At 59.3% G+C, this 13914-nt stretch overlaps 2 protein-coding genes across 2 annotated transcripts; both read left to right on the forward strand.

The window, feature by feature from the left end:
* The first annotated feature begins 1441 nt into the window (after positions 1-1441).
* On the forward strand, positions 1442-3512 carry LOC134164277 (acrosin-like). The gene is made up of 3 exons (XM_062619857.1): positions 1442-1967; positions 2355-2503; positions 3049-3512. Exons 1-3 carry the CDS (start codon positions 1724-1726, stop codon positions 3406-3408), a joined length of 753 nt encoding a protein of 250 aa, XP_062475841.1. The 5' UTR covers positions 1442-1723; the 3' UTR covers positions 3409-3512.
* A 7125-nt stretch (positions 3513-10637) lies between these two features.
* Positions 10638-12709, forward strand: LOC134164278 (acrosin-like). Its single transcript, XM_062619858.1, has 3 exons — positions 10638-11163; positions 11551-11699; positions 12245-12709. The coding sequence occupies exons 1-3, from the start codon at positions 10920-10922 to the stop codon at positions 12602-12604; spliced, it is 753 nt and encodes a 250-aa protein (XP_062475842.1). The 5' UTR covers positions 10638-10919; the 3' UTR covers positions 12605-12709.
* Positions 12710-13914: the final 1205 nt, after the last annotated feature.

The raw sequence follows: 13914 nt of genomic DNA on the forward strand, positions 1-13914 counted from the left end.
CATCAGAACCACGCCCATCTCCACATGCCCCCCGCACTGAACCCCCTATGGATCCCCCCATGGAACCCTCCCCATGGACCCCCCCCTCCCTCCCATGGAACCTGCCTCTCTGACATCAGCCCCAGCACAAAGGGACCTGCATCCAGCACCCGTATCCCTGTGGCAGTTGCGCTTTGGGCGCAGTGGTGCTTGCAGCTCCTTGGTTGGAGCTCCTTGGTTGCAGCTCCTTGCTTGCAGCTCCTTGGCTGCAACTCCTTGGTAGCAGCTCCTTGGTAGCAGCTCCTTGGTTGAAGCTCCTTGGTAGCAGCTCCTTGGTTGCAGCTCCTTGGTTGCAACTCCTTGGTAGCAGCTCCTTGGTTGAAGCTCCTTGGTTGCACCTCCTTGGTTGCAGCTCCTTGGTTGCAGCTGCTTGGTTGCAACTCCTTGGTAGCAGCTCCTTGGTTGAAGCTCCTTGGTTGAAGCTCCTTGGTTGCAGCTCCTTGGTTGCAGCTCCTTGGTAGCAGCTCCTTGGTTGCAGGTCTTTGGTGGCAGCTCCTTGGTGTCACCCTTAGCAGTGATGGCAGCGAGGGCTTTGCTCCGTGTCCTCATCCTGCTGCTCTTGGCCTGGCTGGTGCATGGCTCCTGGGACAGCTGTGGGTGAGTGGCCCCAGGCTCTGGGGCTCCTGGTATTCCACAGGGAGATACTGCTGCTCCCAACCATGGTCACACCAATGGGGTGGTGAGCTTGGGGGAGCACCACTTCCTTGCCATCACCCCACGCGGTGGCAAAGCGCAGCTATGGGGCACCCCATAGGGTCCCCTGACCCTGAAGCACCCTATGGGGCAAGATGCTGCTCATCTAGTGGGCGCCTCAGAGGGTCCCTTGTCCCTGAAGCACCCTATGGGGCAAGATGATGCTCATCTATTGGGGGCCCCATAGGGTCCCTTGTCCCTGCAGCACCCTATGGGCTCGGACAATGCTCTCCCTTCATGCCTAACCATCAAATGTTGGGCTTGTGCTTCCAGAGTGACCTGCGGTATCCGTCCCATGGCTGATTACTATGGGATGTCGCGCATCGTCGGAGGCGTGGATGCGCAGCAGGGCGCCTGGCCGTGGATGGTCAGCATCCAGGTCCCCACGGCCAATGGCTCTTTGCACATCTGCGGGGGGTCCCTCATCACCCCCCACTGGGTCCTCACGGCCGCTCACTGCTTCGTCGGGCAAAAGTAAGGGGGAGAAGGGATTCCAGCCATAGGGAATAGCCAAAGAGCAGCTCCCATCCCGTCCCCTTCCCCATCCTGGATGCACTGGGAAGAGCGCTCAGGAGAAGGCTGCTTCCAGCTTGACAGCCCTTGAGCCTGAGGCGCGCTGGGGCAGTGCTTTCCTTTGGGAAGCAGCAGGAATGTGGCTCCTTCCCACCCCTCTTCTCCATAGAATGGAATGGAATGGATCATGGAATGGGTTGGGTTGCAAAGGAGCTGGGGATCATCCACTTCCAGCCGCTTGCCATGGGCAGGGATGCCGTCCATAGAGCAGCTTGCTCCAAGCCTGCCTTGAGCACTGCCAGGGATGGAGCATCCAAACCTTCTCCATCCATCCCATCCCAGTACCCCAGCGCCCTCATAGGGAATCCCTTCCCTATCTCCACCCTGCAATTCCCCGTCGGAACCCATCACCCCTTGTCCTACGCCTCTAACCCCTGCTCTTCCACTGCCTCCCAGCTTCACCACGGATTGGTTTGTGATGGTCGGAATCACGGACCTGGCTCGGGCCAATTCCGAGACCCAGAAGCGTTGGATCCGGCAGGTCGTGGTCCATGAATATTACACCGGCATCTCCGGCGGCTTCGACATCGCCTTGCTGGAGCTGGACCAGCCGGTGCAGTGCGGCTACCACGTGCAGCTCGCCTGCCTGCCCGATGCGACGCTCAGGCTATCCCAGCTCTCCGAGTGCTTCGTCAGCGGATGGGGCGCGAGGGAGGCCAGAAGTGAGTGCCCGACGGCCCCGTTGGCCTTGGAATGCCGGGTCATGGATTCATGGAATGGGATGGAAGGGAGGGTAAAGCTCATCCAGGTCTACTGGAGGTTGCTCCGACTGGGGATGGAGCCTCCCAGCCTTCTCCATCCAGCCCATCCCAGTGTCCCACCGCTTCCTTCTCTCCAACCTGAGCATCCCTGGTTCAGTTGGAACCCATCAGCCCTTGGCCCATCGCTGAAGGTCCCTCCATGTCCTCCTTACGCTGAGGATGCAGAGCAAAGGGGATGCAGCCCAGGCCATAGGGGGTGTTGACGGCTCCCATTGAGCTTCTCAGCCCCCAATACCCCCAAATCCATCCCTTGTCCCCCTAATCCTGACCCCCTTTGTGTCCCCACAGCGGGGGCATCGTCCCCATCAGCCCTGCAGGAGGCCAAGGTCCCCCTCATCGATGTCAAGCTCTGCAATAGCAGCCAATGGTACCGAGGGGCCATCAAGAGACACAACCTCTGCGCTGGGTACCCGCAGGGTGGCATCGACACCTGCCAGGTAGGGATGTGCCACTGGGGCTCCCTTCTCCTCTCCCATCTGCAGGGCCTTGCTCTGCATCCCCCTTTATCCCAGCTTCGGAAGCACATCCGGCTCCTGGTCCGTCATCCCTGCGCAGGGACCATAGAGCTTGGAGCTTTCAGAGCATCGAGATTCCACCACTAAACCATGTCATGAGCAGGGATTCATGGAATGCCTTAGGTTGGGAAGGAGCTTAAAGCATCCAGTTCTAAGCAAGGGGCAGGGACGCCTTCCATTAGACCAGCTTGCTCCAAGCCCCATCCATCCTTCTCCATCCTACCCATGCCAGTGTCCCACCACCCTCATAGGGAACAACTTCTCCTTATCTCCAACCCAAACTCCCCTCTTCCAGTTGGAAGCCATCAGCCCTCGTCCTATGGCTCCAATCCATGCTGAAGGTCCCTCTCCGCGCCCAAATGATGGAGGAGAACCCTTCCATCCCCATAGGCTGACAGTGGTGGTCCCCTCCGGCATTGCCACGGCGACCCATCCCCATCCTCATCCTCTCTCCTTCTCCTCCATAGGGTGACAGCGGCGGTCCCCTCATGTGCCGGGACAAGCGCGCCAACTTCTACTGGGTTGTGGGGCTGACGAGCTGGGGCCGCGGCTGCGCCAGGGCCAAGAAACCGGGGGTCTACACCTCGACGCAGCACTTCCACGACTGGATCCTCTACCAGCTGAGGACGTTCCGCTCCGCGGCAGCCTCCGCGACGCCCCCGACATGGAGCCACCAGCACGTCTCCCATACCCCCGTCCAGGAGACGATGCCGGCGCCCACGGCCTCCAGCACCAGTGGCTTCTGCTACTTCCCAGTCCGGGTGCTGTTGGAATTCATCACTCGGGTGCAGGAGTTGCTGCAGGCTCTAAGGGGGGAGAAGTCTTGAGGAGCGGCATCGCTTGCACGTGGCTCGAGCTTCAGTAAAGTTGCCTTATTTTCCCACAGAGAGGATGCTTTGCATGCCCACCTCTTCTTCTGGTCCATGGGGAGGGATGGGGATGAGGGATGGAGGGAACAGTGGGAAGCAGGAGCTGGGAAGCAGGAAATCAACCAGGTTGGGAAAGACCTTCAGGAGCATCAAGTCCAGTCATTGCCCCACCATTAAAACATGGCATGAAGAGGGAGGGGGGACAGCTTCCATTAGACCTGGTTGCTCTGAGCCCCATCCGTCCTTCTCCATCCAACCCATCCCAGACTCCCAGCACCCTCACTTCCTTATCTCCAACCTGAACTTCCCTGTTCCAGTTGGAACCCATCACCCCTTGTCTTATGGCTGCAATCCATGCTGAAAGGCTGCTCTCCACACCCAAATGATGAAGGAGAACCCAACCTTCCATGGTTCTGCTTCTTCCCTGCATCCAGCTGGAGCATCCCACTTCATCCCTGCATCCAGCTGGAGCATCCCACTTCATCCCTGCATCCAACTGGAGCATCCCACTTTCTCAGGGCATCCCCCTCTCCTCCATCACTGCTCTGTGGACATCTGCCCAACAAGGCGTTAAGCTCGTCCCAGCACCCGGGGGGGTGCCCCTTGGGTCTCTTCCATTGGGTGTCGTGTGCACCCCCCCCACTCCCCCCCCCCCCCCCCCCCAGCCATAGTGAGCATGCAAAGCTCAATGAAGGGGGGACACCCTCATGCATCACCCTGGTAGGGGGAGCATTAATGTCATGGGGGGGTCCATAAGGGGAGGAGGTTTAAGCTTCAAGCCCTGGGGTGATTTGGAGTGGGGACATGCTTTGGGGAGGTGCTACGGGGGGGGGGGGGGGGGGGGTGTGATGGGGGGGCAGCCATTTCCAGCAGGTTTTTTTGGGGGGAGTCCCAGTACCCGCTGGGAGGGGTCCTAAGGGAGAGCCCATTGGGGGGGTCACAGCACCCACTGGTGGGGGGGTCACAACACCCACTGGTGGGTGTCCAATTGGGAGGTCCCATGGGCCGGGGTCCCAGCAGCCAGTGTGGGGGGGCACCGTGAAGAGGTCCCAGCACCCATGGGGAGGGTTCTCAAGGGCTGGTCCCAGAACCCACTATGAGGAATCTTATGGGGGGGGGTTGCCAGCACCCATTAGGGAGGTCCAATGGGAGAGCCCATGCGGGGGGTCCCAGCACCCATTAGTGGGGGTCCCATAGGGGGATGCCAGCAGCGATGGGAGGGGGTCCACCGTGGGGATGCTATGGGGGGGGGTCCTAGCACCCATTGGGAGGGGTCTAATAGGGAGGTTCCCTGGGATTTTGTATGGATTTGTCCCTTGTAAAAGAGATGTTGGAGCGTGCCCATTCGCAGCAGCTGCTAGAAAATGCTAAGGCAAAAGGCAGAAAGATTCCAATGGCATGGCAGTGTTGTAAAGGAGGCGTTGACAGCAGATGCCTGGAACAGAACAGGGCAGGTCAGGGTTAACCCCCGAGCGTGCACAGTGGAAGTGCGGTCTGTTTGGGCTGATTTCAATGGCTGGATGGAGGATGGAGCTCCTGTGCAGCGCCAGGGCCGGGTTCTAAGGCTGTGAGCAGGGGAGAGCTCCTGTTAAAGTGCGTAATCCTGAAAGCCCTGCCTGGGAAGGCGCCTGCCCTTCAAGAACCTGGGACGAGGCTGTGCTTGTGTTCCCACAGGTAAAGGACCTCGCTGGGTCCCTGCAGGATGGGCTCCTCCGGTCTTGTCTTCTGCCTCTTCCTCACAACAGGACTGCCCCTACCGTGGCTTCCGCCCAGCCACAAGAGAGCATCTGCAGCCAAGGGACAGGACAAGACACCCTGTGCCTGCCGGGTGCCAGAGCCAGGAGTGCTTTCAGGCTGCTGTGGGATGCCTGGGTGGGGGCTGGCATTCCCTCAGCTGCTCCAGCAATGGCAGCCTCGGTTCCTGGGCACACGGGGGATGCTGGGGGTACAACAACCAGGAGCTGTTTCCAGCCACAAGAGATTCCTCTGTTAACACTGTAAAATGGATCTGGATCTGCATTTTCATTCTAGAGCTCAAGCCCAGTTGTGAGTGCAGAAAGTGAACTGTTCTTTCCCTGTTCATCTGCTAGGGTAGGAGCACAAGGGAGAAACTTGTATTAAGAGGGTTGGTTTTGTTCGTTTTCATTGGCTTAGGCAGTTTCTGATTGATGGAGCCCCAGCACGAGCATGGATAAAGTGGGCTTTGGAGGCACAGGGCTGTAAGGGACATGGGGTCCACACGGATGCTACCACAAGAGGCAGCCAGGATGAAGCTGGGTGGCAGGGGGTCACTGTAGGGATGCTGCGGACAGGATGGGGACAGGTCGCACAGGCTGGCAGCAAGGTGGCATCTGATGGCTGGGAAAGGCTCCCTGAGAGCTGCAGCACAGGGACAGCAGCCAGGCCCTGCTGGACCACAGCCACCAGCACTGGGGCACCGACAGCATCCAGACTGGGGAGGTTATAGCAACAGCCACGGGTGCAAGCTGTGGGCACCCAGAGCCACTGGTTGGGGTGGGGCGCAGTGGTGGCACTGGGGCAGCGCTGAGGGCCAACCTCTTGCTGCCCCATCCCCATTTAACCCAAGAAGTTCTCTGTCCCCATCCAGCCCTGTGTCCCCACAACCTGTCCTGCACCAGTGTCACCGGCAAAAGGCAGCAGTTTCACCCCCAGAACCACCTCAGCCTGGACACTTCCCTGCACCATAGGTGATGCTTGGCATCCCCAGGCTGCTGGAGCAGTGACCGCCCTGTGGCCCCACGCTGTGGGACAGCCCATGGGGCCAGCAGGCCCCTGTCCCTATCAAGTGTCAGCAGTGCCTGGGGTGCAGAGCCCACACGGGGCAGGGGCTCCAGGGCCCTGCACGAGCCCCCACGCTGCTCCCTGCAGATGGATTTTCTCCCAGCTCCTCCGCAGCCGGGATCCAAGCATGGAAAACCGTCACTGCCGGCGGCTGCGGGAGGCAGCGCTGGGCTCCCCCCGCCCCGCCTCCTCCTCCACAGCCCCCCCTTAATGAGGCAGAGGAAACAGGAGCAGCCTGGAAGGTTGAATTGGAAGCTGGGAGCAGGCAAAGGGGACACGGAATGGGGGACACGGAATGGGGGAGAGAGCAGGGACTGGGGGGTGACTGTGAGAAGCAGGAAGGCTGAAGGGGATCGTGGTGGGGCTGCAAGGAGGGCGTAGAGGAAGGAAGAAATCTGGTAGCCGGGTTAGGGACATGGGGAGGGATCCAGGAGCCATCAGCATAAGAGCTTCATTGGCTGGGGGGTGCGGGCAGGGGGGACAGGGGTGAGTTCTTTGGGTCTCCTCTTGCTGCCCTTCCGGGTGCTGCTCCCCCAACGAGGCTCTGAGGAAGACAAGAGCAGAGAAGCAGATGAGGCAGCTCCTGGGCAACAGCAGCAAACCCAGAGCCCCTTCCTGAGGAGGATCTGTGAGTTACATCAGAGTGATTCGTGTCAGCAACTCAGGGGTCCTAGCGATCATTGCACTTTGTGTGGAGATGGAATCCCTTGTGATCATTGTGCTATGTGCAAAGGGTATGGTAAGTGTCCCTGTCAATACCACAGTGAGGAGGAAGAAGAAACAAGGGAATAATTCCCCTGGGTCAACCGCAATATTGTGCACAGAAATGTTTTGTTCATTGTTTAAAGTGCATGAATGTGCTTAGAAAAAGGGGGGCTAGGTAACTTAGAGATATGTCCTGTTACAGAACGTTGTGAAACCTGTGCGCTGAACAAATGAACACATCAGGAGTGGAATTCATGGGGGCTAAGATGGCGGTCAGACTTGTGAGAGACATCATGTTTCTTGACCCGGAGACAAGACCCCAACAAGAGGTGGAGAAGCCCGGGAAAAGAAGACAACAGGATTGGCTGAAACCCAAGAAGCCCGGGAAAAGAAGACAACAGGATTGGCTGAAACCCAAGAAGCCCGGGAAACCCCAAAGTGTAAGAGACTATCCCCAGCAGTTCCCGGTGTGCGTCTCGGGCGGGGCTGAGCGGAGCCGAGCCGAGCCTAGCCGAGCCTCGGCTCCCCGGCGCACCCAGCGCTGCTTGCTTCTTGTCTCTCGATATTAATTACAGTAAAAATCAATTAAAACAGATTGGCGAGGTTCTTCTAACAGCACGATACGTGGAAAAACATTAAAACAGAAGCGGAAAATCGAGGTGCTGTGAACCTGCCCCACAGCCTGAATGCTCCACATCCCGTCCGGCACGAGGCGAACCGCGGGCTGGGCGGCGGGGAGGAAAACGGCGCTCCCGCGGGAGCCGAGCGGAGGCTGCGGCGGCGGCTCCCCTCCGGCCGAGGGGCTGCGCCTGGTGGCGGCGGGACAAGGAGCTGCGGAGCACGGGCGCGCCGCCTCCACCTCCCCGCTGCCGCGAGCTCCCTCACTCGCCCGGCGGCGGCAGCAGCAGGCTCCGGCGGGCTCCCCCCATTGCCTGCCCGCGGGCAGAGGGCTGTGATACTCGCCCGCCCCTCGCCTTTGTGTGCTCCGGCAGGCGCCAAGATGCGCGCTGCGGGGCGGCGGGGGGTCCACTCCTCCCGGTGAGAGGCGGGAAGAAACCCAGCCTCTGCCCCGCAGGTTTTTCACCCCCAGCAATGGTCTGTTAACAGAGAACGATTCAGTCAAACACGCTACCCTGCAACACAGAGCTGCCATAGACTTTGTGCTAGTAGCTCAAGGACGTGGTTGGCAAGGCTGTGACAGAATGTGTTACATGAACCTGTCTGATCGTTCTGAGTCTGCCCATGATGCAATTCAACGCCTGCTTTAGAACACTGCCATCCCATTCGCAGCTTTCTGCCTTTTGCCTTAGCGTTTTCTAGCAGCTGCTGCGAATGGGCACGCTCCAACATCTTTTACAGGGCACAAGTCCATACGGCTTTGGAGGGGAGGTGGGAGTTCAAATGGTGCCAAACCCATGGAATTCGGGGGGGGGGGGGGGGGGGGGGGGGGGGGAAGAAGGGATTGGAAAGGGTTTGGGGCAGAAGGGATGGAGTTTGTGGGGTGTTCCTGGAAGCGGGCATGGTTGCATGGGGCTTGGAGCATCCTGCTCTATGGAAGATGTCCCTGCCCATGGCAGGAGCTGGAGCTGCATGAGCTTTAAGGTGCCTTCAACCCAACCCATTCCACGACTCCGTGGCTCCATGACTCCATGATCCCACACTCCTGTGCTGCAGTGTGGATGTTCTCTGGTGTATGTGTTATCAGTATTATAGCCAATTCCGGTGCAGCGATAGCAGATAAAACAGCGCTGGCTGCCCCACGGAGCCCGCCCGTCTGCCCAAGACGCGCACACGCGGTGCCTGGGAGGTGGTCCTTTATCTTTTTCGGTTCAAGGCCCCAGCCAATCCTGTCGCCCCTCCTCACTCGGATGTTGACGTCGCTCTTCCCCATTGGTTCTCTTGGTTGCAGGGGTCTCATTACCGACAAGTTTCGGGAGGATTCGAGAAGCGTCCACTGCCAGCCTCCTCACCGTCGCATCCCCCTCCCCTCAAGCGTTGCAACAGGACACCACTTCGAGCCGCCCAGCCCCCTTTTCTCTCTCGCAATCCCGCGCAACAATACAACTGACCTCCCCCCCATTACTTACAGAGTACAACAGGTACAGAGTCAAAAAGAATTGTTTCACATAACGATAGCCACAGAGAGCCTCCTTCCCCCCAAACTTCTTCATCAACAAACCCCACACATTACATATGGATCTTAGGAATGAGCTGGTGGCACAAGGGAGCTCCAGAATATCCCACAAACAGAGCATCCCATAGGGATTCAGAGCATCCAACAGGGCTCCAGAGCATCCCAGAGAGCTCCAGAGCATCCCATAGGGATTCAGAGCACCCTGAAAGCAGAGTGTCCAATAGGGGTTCAGAGCATCCCACAGGGATTCACAGCATCCCACAAGAAGAGCAGCCCACAGGGCTCCAGAGCATTCCACAGAGCTCCAGAGCATCCCACAGGGATTCAGATCACCCCAAGCCCATCAGAACCACGCCCATCTCCACATGCCCCCCGCATTGAACCCCCTATGGACCCCCCCCTCCCTCCCATGGAACCTGCCTCTCTGACATCAGCCCCAGCACAAAGGGACCTGCATCCAGCACCCGTATCCCTGTGGCAGTTGCGCTTTGGGCGCAGTGGTGCTTGCAGCTCCTTGGTTGCAGCTCCTTGGTTGCAGCTCCTTGGTTGCAGCTCCTTGGTAGCAGCTCCTTGGTAGCAGCTCCTTGGTTGCAGCTCCTTGGTAGCAGCTCCTTGGTTGCAGGTCTTTGGTGGCAGCTCCTTGGTGTCACCCTTAGCAGTGATGGCAGCGAGGGCTTTGCTCCGTGTCCTCATCCTGCTGCTCTTGGCCTGGCTGGTGCATGGCTCCTGGGACAGCTGTGGGTGAGTGGCCCCAGGCTCTGGGGCTCCTGGTATTCCACAGGGAGATACTGCTGCTCCCAACCATGGTCACACCAATGGGGTGGTGAGCTTGGGGGAGCACCACTTCCTTGCCATCACCCCACGCGGTGGCAAAGCGCAGCTATGGGGCACCCCATAGGGTCCCCTGACCCTGAAGCACCCTATGGGGCAAGATGCTGCTCATCTAGTGGGCGCCTCAGAGGGTCCCTTGTCCCTGAAGCACCCTATGGGGCAAGATGATGCTCATCTATTGGGGGCCCCATAGGGTCCCTTGTCCCTGCAGCACCCTATGGGCTCGGACAATGCTCTCCCTTCATGCCTAACCATCAAATGTTGGGCTTGTGCTTCCAGAGGGACCTGCGGTATCCGTCCCATGGCTGATTACTATGGGATGTCGCGCATCGTCGGAGGCGTGGATGCGCAGCAGGGCGCCTGGCCGTGGATGGTCAGCATCCAGGTCCCCACGGCCAATGGCTCTTTGCACATCTGCGGGGGGTCCCTCATCACCCCCCACTGGGTCCTCACGGCCGCTCACTGCTTCGTCGGGCAAAAGTAAGGGGGAGAAGGGATTCCAGCCATAGGGAATAGCCAAAGAGCAGCTCCCATCCCGTCCCCTTCCCCATCCTGGATGCACTGGGAAGAGCGCTCAGGAGAAGGCTGCTTCCAGCTTGACAGCCCTTGAGCCTGAGGCGCGCTGGGGCAGTGCTTTCCTTTGGGAAGCAGCAGGAATGTGGCTCCTTCCCACCCCTCTTCTCCATAGAATGGAATGGAATGGATCATGGAATGGGTTGGGTTGCAAAGGAGCTGGGGATCATCCACTTCCAGCCGCTTGCCATGGGCAGGGATGCCGTCCATAGAGCAGCTTGCTCCAAGCCTGCCTTGAGCACTGCCAGGGATGGAGCATCCAAACCTTCTCCATCCATCCCATCCCAGTACCCCAGCGCCCTCATAGGGAATCCCTTCCCTATCTCCACCCTGCAATTCCCCGTCGGAACCCATCACCCCTTGTCCTACGCCTCTAACCCCTGCTCTTCCACTGCCTCCCAGCTTCACCACGGATTGGTTTGTGATGGTCGGAATCACGGACCTGGCTCGGGCCAATTCCGAGACCCAGAAGCGTTGGATCCGGCAGGTCGTGGTCCATGAATATTACACCGGCATCTCCGGCGGCTTCGACATCGCCTTGCTGGAGCTGGACCAGCCGGTGCAGTGCGGCTACCACGTGCAGCTCGCCTGCCTGCCCGATGCGACGCTCAGGCTATCCCAGCTCTCCGAGTGCTTCGTCAGCGGATGGGGCGCGAGGGAGGCCAGAAGTGAGTGCCCGACGGCCCCGTTGGCCTTGGAATGCCGGGTCATGGATTCATGGAATGGGATGGAAGGGAGGGTAAAGCTCATCCAGGTCTACTGGAGGTTGCTCCGACTGGGGATGGAGCCTCCCAGCCTTCTCCATCCAGCCCATCCCAGTGTCCCACCGCTTCCTTCTCTCCAACCTGAGCATCCCTGGTTCAGTTGGAACCCATCAGCCCTTGGCCCATCGCTGAAGGTCCCTCCATGTCCTCCTTACGCTGAGGATGCAGAGCAAAGGGGATGCAGCCCAGGCCATAGGGGGTGTTGACGGCTCCCATTGAGCTTCTCAGCCCCCAATACCCCCAAATCCATCCCTTGTCCCCCTAATCCTGACCCCCTTTGTGTCCCCACAGCGGGGGCATCGTCCCCATCAGCCCTGCAGGAGGCCAAGGTCCCCCTCATCGATGTCAAGCTCTGCAATAGCAGCCAATGGTACCGAGGGGCCATCAAGAGACACAACCTCTGCGCTGGGTACCCGCAGGGTGGCATCGACACCTGCCAGGTAGGGATGTGCCACTGGGGCTCCCTTCTCCTCTCCCATCTGCAGGGCCTTGCTCTGCATCCCCCTTTATCCCAGCTTCGGAAGCACATCCGGCTCCTGGTCCGTCATCCCTGCGCAGGGACCATAGAGCTTGGAGCTTTCAGAGCATCGAGATTCCACCACTAAACCATGTCATGAGCAGGGATTCATGGAATGCCTTAGGTTGGGAAGGAGCTTAAAGCATCCAGTTCTAAGCAAGGGGCAGGGACGCCTTCCATTAGACCAGCTTGCTCCAAGCCCCATCCATCCTTCTCCATCCTACCCATGCCAGTGTCCCACCACCCTCATAGGGAACAACTTCTCCTTATCTCCAACCCAAACTCCCCTCTTCCAGTTGGAAGCCATCAGCCCTCGTCCTATGGCTCCAATCCATGCTGAAGGTCCCTCTCCGCGCCCAAATGATGGAGGAGAACCCTTCCATCCCCATAGGCTGACAGTGGTGGTCCCCTCCGGCATTGCCACGGCGACCCATCCCCATCCTCATCCTCTCTCCTTCTCCTCCATAGGGTGACAGCGGCGGTCCCCTCATGTGCCGGGACAAGCGCGCCAACTTCTACTGGGTTGTGGGGCTGACGAGCTGGGGCCGCGGCTGCGCCAGGGCCAAGAAACCGGGGGTCTACACCTCGACGCAGCACTTCCACGACTGGATCCTCTACCAGCTGAGGACGTTCCGCTCCGCGGCAGCCTCCGCGACGCCCCCGACATGGAGCCACCAGCACGTCTCCCATACCCCCGTCCAGGAGACGATGCCGGCGCCCACGGCCTCCAGCACCAGTGGCTTCTGCTACTTCCCAGTCCGGGTGCTGTTGGAATTCATCACTCGGGTGCAGGAGTTGCTGCAGGCTCTAAGGGGGGAGAAGTCTTGAGGAGCGGCATCGCTTGCACGTGGCTCGAGCTTCAGTAAAGTTGCCTTATTTTCCCACAGAGAGGATGCTTTGCATGCCCACCTCTTCTTCTGGTCCATGGGGAGGGATGGGGATGAGGGATGGAGGGAACAGTGGGAAGCAGGAGCTGGGAAGCAGGAAATCAACCAGGTTGGGAAAGACCTTCAGGAGCATCAAGTCCAGTCATTGCCCCACCATTAAAACATGGCATGAAGAGGGAGGGGGGACAGCTTCCATTAGACCTGGTTGCTCTGAGCCCCATCCGTCCTTCTCCATCCAACCCATCCCAGACTCCCAGCACCCTCACTTCCTTATCTCCAACCTGAACTTCCCTGTTCCAGTTGGAACCCATCACCCCTTGTCCTATGGCTGCAATCCATGCTGAAGGCTGCTCTCCACACCCAAATGATGAAGGAGAACCCAACCTTCCATGGTTCTGCTTCTTCCCTGCATCCAGCTGGAGCATCCCACTTCATCCCTGCATCCAGCTGGAGCATCCCACTTCATCCCTGCATCCAACTGGAGCATCCCACTTTCTCAGGGCAACCCCCTCTCCTCCTCCATCACTGCTGAGTGGACATCTGCCCAACAAGACCGCTGGGAGGGGTCCTAAGGGAGAGCCCATTGGGGGGGTCACAGCACCCACTGGTGGGGGGGTCACAACACCCACTGGTGGGTGTCCAATTGGGAGGTCCCATGGGCCGTGGTCCCAGCAGCCAGTGTGGGGGGGCACCGTGAAGAGGTCCCAGCACCCATGGGGAGGGTTCTCAAGGGCTGGTCCCAGAACCCACTATGAGGAATCCCATGGGGGGGGGTTGCCAGCACCCATTAGGGAGGTCCAATGGGAGAGCCCATGCGGGGGGTCCCAGCACCCATTAGTGGGGGTCCCATAGGGGGATGCCAGCAGCGATGGGAGGGGGTCCACCGTGGGGATGCTATGGGGGGGGGTCCTAGCACCCATTGGGAGGGGTCTAATAGGGAGGTTCCCTGGGATTTTGTATGGATTTGTCCCTTGTAAAAGAGATGTTGGAGCGTGCCCATTCGCAGCAGCTGCTAGAAAATGCTAAGGCAAAAGGCAGAAAGATTCCAATGGCATGGCAGTGTTGTAAAGGAGGCGTTGACAGCAGATGCCTGGAACAGAACAGGGCAGGTCAGGGTTAACCCCCGAGCGTGCACAGTGGAAGTGCGGTCTGTTTGGGCTGATTTCAATGGCTGGATGGAGGATGGAGCTCCTGTGCAGCGCCAGGGCCGGGTTCTAAGGCTGTGAGCAGGGGAGAGCTCCTGTTAAAGTG

Source organism: Pezoporus occidentalis, unplaced genomic scaffold, assembly GCF_034315485.1.
Source record: "Pezoporus occidentalis ecotype Australia unplaced genomic scaffold, CSIRO_AGI_Poc_V1 ctg2143, whole genome shotgun sequence".
NCBI classification, from domain to species: Eukaryota; Metazoa; Chordata; class Aves; order Psittaciformes; family Psittacidae; genus Pezoporus; species Pezoporus occidentalis.

Bases quoted from the DNA above. Each gene is read 5' to 3' on its own strand.
- LOC134164277 (XM_062619857.1), top strand. From the start codon at position 1,724: ATGGTCGGAATCACGGACCTGGCTCGGGCCAATTCCGAGACCCAGAAG. The intron at 1,968-2,354 runs GTGAGTGCCCGA...GTGTCCCCACAG, and splicing joins GGGCGCGAGGGAGGCCAGAA to CGGGGGCATCGTCCCCATCA. The intron at 2,504-3,048 runs GTAGGGATGTGC...TCTCCTCCATAG, and splicing joins GTGGCATCGACACCTGCCAG to GGTGACAGCGGCGGTCCCCT.
- LOC134164278 (XM_062619858.1), top strand. From the start codon at position 10,920: ATGGTCGGAATCACGGACCTGGCTCGGGCCAATTCCGAGACCCAGAAG. The intron at 11,164-11,550 runs GTGAGTGCCCGA...GTGTCCCCACAG, and splicing joins GGGCGCGAGGGAGGCCAGAA to CGGGGGCATCGTCCCCATCA. The intron at 11,700-12,244 runs GTAGGGATGTGC...TCTCCTCCATAG, and splicing joins GTGGCATCGACACCTGCCAG to GGTGACAGCGGCGGTCCCCT.